At 40.7% G+C, this 7,986-nt stretch overlaps 1 protein-coding gene across 1 annotated transcript; it reads right to left on the minus strand.

The window, feature by feature from the left end:
- Positions 1-7,033: 7,033 nt before the first annotated feature.
- LOC142175687 (uncharacterized) lies at positions 7,034-7,387 on the minus strand. The gene has a single exon (XM_075242607.1). The coding sequence runs from the start codon at positions 7,385-7,387 to the stop codon at positions 7,034-7,036; it is 354 nt and encodes a 117-aa protein (XP_075098708.1).
- Positions 7,388-7,986: the final 599 nt, after the last annotated feature.

Consider the following 7,986-nt stretch of genomic DNA (forward strand, 5'->3'; position numbering starts at 1 on the left):
CCTCCTGAACAAAACCCACTATGAGCTGCCAAATGGAAGAAAACCAAAGACAACTCATCTGACAATCTTTTTGAATGAAAATGCCATGTTCTCAACAATGGGAAGGACTAGCTTGGGAAGTTTAATGCAAAAGGCAATGAAAGAATCCTTATGGGATACTCCTCACAAAGCAAAGGCCACAAAGTCTACAACAAAAGGGCACACTAGGTGGAAGGAAGTGTTCATGTGCTATCCAACGAGACATCGTCTTCTAACAAAGGAGGAAACAGTGATAATCAATATAATGAACCATCTATGGTCCCTAGGAAATATCTGAGGTTTCATATGGGAAGGCTGATATGATGAGTAAGATGAAGGAGATAGGTTAAAGACAATGTAACATCCTCTTCCACTTCTCATAAGGAACCTGGTACTCAATTACTACCACTGAAGCTGAAGAAAGAGTGGAGATGCAGTGTAAGGCACTCTACAAGTAACAGAACAAGGAGTGTAGGGAAATCCAATTAACCTACCAAGTTCCTCTACCAATCAAACATCAGTCCCAAACTGGAAACACAAACGTTCTCATCTCCCTGATAACATAATCACTCCCCTTCATTCTGGTTTTAGACAAGAATCAAAAACTCAAAAGAAAAAGAATTCCCTAGTCCCTTCTATATTTCCACTCCAGAATAGAATCCAAAGTCAAGTCCCAAGGAATCCTACTTGAAGGCTGCCAGAAGAAGTTTGAGATACTTTAAGGGAACTCAAGACCTGGTCCTGTATTACCCCTCAGGTAACAGTTTTAATCTTATTGAGTATGCTGATGTTAACTATGCAGGTTATCTTGTGGACAGGAAAAGCACTTCTGGAATGATTCACTTTCCATGATCATGTCTCATCTCTTGGGGCACAAAGAGGCAAAACTCAATGTCTTCGTCAACAACTAAAGCAGAATGTGTAGCAGCAACACCCTGCTGTGCTCAAGCCCTATGAATTAAGCAGTAATTGGAAGATTTTGGGGTATTTTCTGATGGTATACCTTCTCTATCTAGTTCAACACAAGAGGACCAAGCACATTGAGGTGTAGCATTATCTTCTGAGGGTCACTATGGAGAAAGGGTTGATCTGTAGAAAGTCCTACAGCACATAAGACCAAATTCCAGATATCTTCACCAAAGCCTTGAGTAGGGAACATTTTGGAAGAAGTAAGGTAAAGCTGGTGTTATTAAAATCTAATGAAGAACCTAATTCTCCATCAGTTGGCTATGTAAAACACCTTCAGGTAAAATTAGCTAAACTGTTTTCTAGCCAAGCCAAACTCACATCGATACCATTGCAGGTAAATACACATGACGATCATAGAAGCTAAAGGTACAGTTATGAACTGCGAAAGAAGAGCTGCTAAAATCTTTTTCAAAAAAAATTGTTTGGGCATCAGGTTCCTATATCACAGGTTAGTAGTAATGTGCTTATTCTACATGCCTTCTCAAAAATGTTAACAAAATTAACTCAACTACCATATCATCTGACTTTACAAAGTCTACATGTCATGTCTTGTCTTTCAAATCCCTTCGTCCCCTTTGTACGATAACTTTTTCCCACAAACCTACCACCGTTTTCAGAACTATTTAGAATCTGTTTCTCTATCTTTTCTCATCATTAGTCCTTTTTTCCAATAAAACTTTATTTTTCCCTCACAACAAGTCATGAACCTTCATTTCTTATGTATATCTGTGATTCTCTTCTCATCTATCTCTCTCACTTTACTTACCTACCAAATACTCCTATAATGGCAATCGAATGATCGCTTCCCTCTCCCACCATTAACACTACTCCCACTTCTCTATCATCCTTAAAATCATCCCCAGAAATTCACTATTCCACTCCTTCCAATACTACTGCATCCACACCTGGTTCCTCCTCTTTTCCTATAGTTTTTTCTTTTCTGACAAACCTTGTTTCCCTTCCATGTATTGAAAACCCTATGTCTCGTCATTCCTCTAATCTCATCAAAGAACACTCAGGAGGTTTTACCTCTCAAGTGTCAGAGGTCTCTGAGGATGATCCTGATCAGTATCTGAACTCCTCCATTTTGGACTTAGTGACTCTCACAGAGTCACCAGAAAAGGAAGCAGCACATAACATCATGGCTATCGTTGCTGAGAGTATGATGAATGAAGGTGCATATCTCTTGTCTAAGTATCAAGGGGAAGAAACTCTATTCCTAGGCGATGTAAAAACCATAGTACTCCTCGAGTCTTTGGCTCTTGAGACGTTCCTAGAAAAACCTGCTGAAGAACCTGATTCTCTTCTAGGCAAACCCACTCCTGCACCTCTTGATTATCCTAAACTCTTAGAATCCTCCTCCAAGTTACCCACTATTAGGTCGCAGCAGAAAGAGGGCTTTGAGTCTACATTGCAGAAAAGTAGGAGGAATGTCCAGACAAAGAAAAAGAGGTTGATAAACCAAGGGGAATTTGTTACTGACAAGAGCGTTCCAGTAAGTGGGGTTGACAAAAATGCTCTAAAGAAACCTGGTTCCTTAGTGAAACAATCTATAAAAGCTCAAAAGTATGTGGATGAAGCTTCCGATGAAACTATTGAGAAACAAAATGGTGCATCTGTGAAGGGCAGCAGCAAGTATAAGAAGAGTCCAATTGAGCAAGCCATGTCTGAAGATGATATTGTGGAGCTAGTAAGTTGGAAAGGAAAGGCTGTTGAAGGATCTAGAAAACGAAAACAGGAAACTGTAAGGGAACCTGGTTCTCTGAGGATCATGCCCAGTGACAGTGGTCTTTGGTAGGAGAGATTAAGAACTCAGAAAGTCTTGTGGGGTCGTACGTTTGACCTAGCAGTTTTAGAAATGGCCGATATGAGACAAATTCTAGAGATAGTGGAATTTTAGCAATGGGAGAACTTATTTCAGGGGAGCATGCCTCTAGTGTACAAAGATACGGTACAAAACCTCTACGCATCTCTCTTCACTGTTGAGGGGGATCTCATTTGTGTGCTTGTAAATGGAGTAGACATTGTACTTGACGCTTCAGCATTGGGAAAGGTTCTCAAAATTCCATGTGAAGGAATGTCCTTGGTCAAAGGTGTCTGTGATGTCAACTTTAGGAGAGCTATCATGAAATAGCAAGCTATTCAGCAGGGGGAACAGGTGCATAAGAAGGTATTACTTCCTGAGTATTAGCTTCTTTTTGAACTAGTCAATAAGGTGCTCTTACCTCGTTCTGAGAGGCGGTCTATTGCTACAAAATCGGATATGGTCTTAACGGAGGCGCTTGATGAGTTTGTCTCAATCAATTTGCCAGCAATCATGATAGATCATATGCAAAAGGTGGCAAAATTTAAAGGTAAGAATCATGGGCTACCATATGGCTTTCTCCTCACTCAAGTGTTCAGATTTTACAAGGTCCCCTTGGGTAATCCCAGAGTGGGAACACGCAAACAAACCTTCTCTAAAACCACTCTAGAATAATGTGAGTGCATAGAAAGAGTTGGTGGAAGCATCTCGACCATTTCTCAGCTGATCAATGCTCAAAATGCAGCTTTTAAAGAGTTCCAGAAGGTTGAGGGCTCAAAATGCCATACTAGAAACTCAGCTCAGTCAAGTAGTAAAGGGACATGATTCCATTAATGAAGAAGTTGCCCGCCTGACAAAGGAAAATGATAAGCTTCGCTCAAAACTTCTTGAAGAACAACTGTCTGCAAATGCCTGACTGGACCTGATTCTCAAAACCATTGACGCCTCCTCTTCCAAGCCTCCCTCTTCTAGTGCCCTCTAGGATCCTCTGAGTGGCCAGCTATCTTTTGCTCTAATGTTTTATGGTTGTTGTTTTCTTCTTGTTTGTCTTTTGTGTTGGCTTGCTGGATTTCACCATTATTGCTCATGTTTTGCTCAGTCCATTGTTAATATTACTAAACCATCTCCTCTTTTTGCCTATACAATGTTGTTTTCCTCTGGCTTCTTTTTTCTGTCATGTTGTGTGCACATATGTGGTATGAGTTAGTTGTGTTAGACTTCTTTATTCTGATTGCCTGGTTGTGTATCTTTTTAGTGATGCCAAAAGGGGAAAAATGTCAGGAGGTCAGGGGGAATGTATGTAGAAACTTGATGCAAATACAAGGGATCTGATTAAGAGGGAATCAAATGCAAAAGGTCAGGGGGAACTTGTGTAGTTTCTGGTACCTTATCTGGTTACTTTTGATTTATATCTGATTAAGGGGGAATCAAAAGCAAAAGGTCAGGTGGGAACTTGTGTAGTTTTGGGTACCATATCTGGTTACTTTTGATATAAACAAATACTATCAATGACTAAGTCTGTCATCATCAAAAAGGGGGAAATTGATGGGTTTTCAATGTCTTTGCCTTATGCTTCTTATATTTTGATGATCTAACAAACTTATTGTCAAGAACCAGATAGAGAACCTGACACACCTGGTATACACTTCAAATGAACAATGTCCAGTCTGATCTCCAGCAAATGAGTGAAGAACCACAAGGAAGAACACAACAGGGACCTAGTCCCTTAGGGTTCTCCGACAGAAGTACAAGTCAACTATACAGCTGGAACGCAACTGCAGAAAGTGACTGTCCGCAACTGTTACAAAGAGGAACACAATAGGGACCTAGTCCCTTATGGTTCTCTAACAGAAGTACAAGTCAACTATATAGCTGGAATGCAACTGCAGAAAGTGAGTGTCAGCAACTGTACACGCAACAGTGCAGCAGACAGTGCAACAGTCACTTCTCATTGGGAAGAAGCGTGTAGCAAGATTTGACATCACCATTGTGATGTTTTTTGCAGTATAACAATCTGGTGCAAGGCACAATATATTCATTTATGCATTTAGTGATATTCTCTCAAGCATTAAAGTGTTCATATGGGATTGAAGTCACTGGTGTGTCAAGAATAAGAAGACAACTCCACTAAAGGATCAGTTTCATAATGAGTCTATGTGTATCTGTAGCTGAGTTGTAATCTTGTTATTTGTTCTTCATTATAACTCCTATCTTACTTTCTTTTGTTTTAGGAAACCCAAAATCCATAAACTTTCTGAGTTTATGTTGTGACTAGGTTTAGTCATAAGTTTAAAGTCTTTGTAACTAGAGAGTCACAAAGTGGCTTGTGATAAGTGTATCACAAGTTAGTTAAGTTGAATCCTTTGTAATAGAGGTATTACAAAGTGGCTTGTAATAGTGAGATTACAAGTTAGTGAAGTTGAAAGCCTACAAGTGTAGGTTGTGGTTCTTGTCCCCTTGTGTGAGATTTTTCCACGTAAAAATTCCTTGTCTCTTTTACTTACTGCTTCATAAATATTCTCAGTAGAAACTCATAAAGGATCAGGTTCTCTATAGTTTGGTGGACTCATATAAGCTAATAGACTTGGGCCACGTCAATATCGTGGTGGTTGACGAAACAGAAAATCGTTGCTGCTCTTGGCCCATTAACATTTGTAGTGTTTTTGGATGGTAGCAAACGACTGTTGATGATTGTTAGCCAACACTTAGATTCCCAAGTGAGAGATTGGGAGTTTAGGGTAATTCTCGGCTTTATCCATATTGGATCCCGGCTAGCCACACATATTGTTTGACAAATTGGTTGCCACCAGACAGGTTTGCGCTGATAAGCTTGGTAATAATCTGTCTCTCCAGTGAAGACCGACAACCTGTACACTAAGCGAATGGCCTCAAGAGACACATCCACCGGGGTATTTCGTATCGTGATAACCCTCTCAACATGTTTTGGGCAGTTCGCATAAAATTCCCTTACCATCAGTACATTGCCCTCTTCCGGTTTATTAAAGAAGATGTACAGCTGACGCCTCCTCAATTCTTCATAGATACTTGGGCATTCAACTTGCAAGGCATGCCTATCAATGTGTACTTCAGGCAACAGCTTCTTGGATGTCTTTGCAGTAAACCTATCTTGAGCCACTTTGGAGACAAACCGAGTGCGGTCAAACTAGCTCAAACTAGCCTGAGCTCGAGCTCTGACTGAACCTCCTGGCCCACTAGTGGAGGAACCTGTGGCACGTCTTTTCCTTGATTGATGCATTGTACCTACCAAAATAAGGCTACCATTAGTGAGGGTTTGAGTTGTATGAACCATGGGTGATTACTAAGACTTCACCACCACCATGGTCACATTAGCCATTACAGCTCAATTGGGGCAATTTCACAAGCACCTGATGTGCCTGAAGCTATGTTTTAACACACTTATCCCATAAAAGTACAAACTCTCCCTCCAAATCAACCACAATCACTTCACAACTCCACCCCACCATAATGAACTTCACACAACAACACCATGCCCTTCTCTACTATATTCTATACATTACCCACTAAAAAGAAGAAAAGAAAACAAAAAATTTAACTATAGATACTACAACAACTCAAACATTAAAATTGCTAAAGATAAGGGGGAGAAGAAGAGAGAAGGAAATCATGACATACCTGGTTCTTGTAGAGTTGGAGCGTAATGGATGTTGGGGAGCAGGGAGTTGGAAGTGTATGTGTGTGTGGGAGAGGAATGAGTGTGTGAGAGATGGGAAGAAAAAGAAGAAATGGGCGTGGGGTTAGGGGTTTAGAGTAAGAGAAGTGGGGTGGGGGAAGTGGGGGGCGTTTAGGTTTTATTTTTAGTGGGTTTAGAAGAGAAAAAGAAAATAAAATAAAATTAAAAATAAAAAAAATTAATTACAACTTACTTGCGCGGCAGAATGCTCGCGATTCACCGCGGTCGTGCCGCGGTCGCAGTGGACAAAGTAAACAAAACAGAATAGGTCGAATTCACCGCGATTGCGGTGGCCCAGAAACAGAATAGTTGAATTCCGGAAAAAAAAAATTATTTATTTATATTCTTTTTTCCCCTTTTTTTAATAAAAGGTTTAGTTTCATACACATCAAGTACAACATCAAAACAAAAGAAAAAGAAACAAAAGAAAACACGGGTTGCCTCTCATGCAGCGCCTGATTTAACGTTGTGGCACGACGTAGGCTCATATCATTACTCCTCATTTGTGTATTAGGGCTCCTCTAACGTTATCACCATGTTGTCCTTTTTTTTTCAGTCATTCCAAGGTAATGTTTCAACCTCTGCCCATTCACCGTGAATTTGTTCGTCCCATTTTCAGATTTTATCTCCACAAGTTCACTTGGGAACATTTGCACCACTCTAAATGGTCCTGACCATTGGGACTTCAACTTACCAGGGAACAACCTCAATCTTGAGTTATATAGCAACACTAATTCTCCGGATTCGAAGTTCTGATTCAAGATGTGCTTGTCATGCATCAATTTCATCCTGTCTTTATATAGTCTAGCACTCTCGAATGCCTGGAACCAGAATTCCTCAAGCTCATGCAACCAATTAACTCTGTTGGTGCCCACTGTCTCCATGTTTAAGTTCAGCTACCGCAATGCTCACGGTGTTTTGTGTTCGAGCTCAACCGGAAGGTGGCATGCCTTTCTAAATACCAACTTGTATGGTGACATACCAATTGGAGTTTTGAAGGTTGTGCGGTATGCCCACAATGCATCATCCAGCTTCTTTGCCCAATTAGTTCTTGTTGCATCACTGTTTTTGAGAGGACACTTTTGATTTCCCTATTTGACACTTCCACTTGCCCGCTCGACTGGGGGTGATAAAGGGTGGTCACCTTATGACGAACTCCATACTTTTCCAATAGTCGTACGAATGCTCTATTACAAAATGGGTTCTACCATCACTGATTATGGCTTGGGGTGCCAAAATGTGTGAAGATGTTTTTTCTTTAGGAAACTGGTCACCTCTTTCGCATCATTGGTTGGGAGAGCAACTGCTTCGACCCACTTGGAGACATATTCAACGGCAACCAGTATATATTTGTTACCGTATGAGCTGACGAAAGGCCCCATGAAGTCGATCCCTCACATGTCAAACACTTCCACCTCTTGGATTGTGGTCATTGGCATCTCATGACGATAGGGATATGTTGCCCGTCCTTTGACATTCATCA

Source organism: Nicotiana tabacum, chromosome 3 (genome assembly GCF_000715075.1).
Source record: "Nicotiana tabacum cultivar K326 chromosome 3, ASM71507v2, whole genome shotgun sequence".
NCBI lineage: Eukaryota > Viridiplantae > Streptophyta > Magnoliopsida > Solanales > Solanaceae > Nicotiana > Nicotiana tabacum.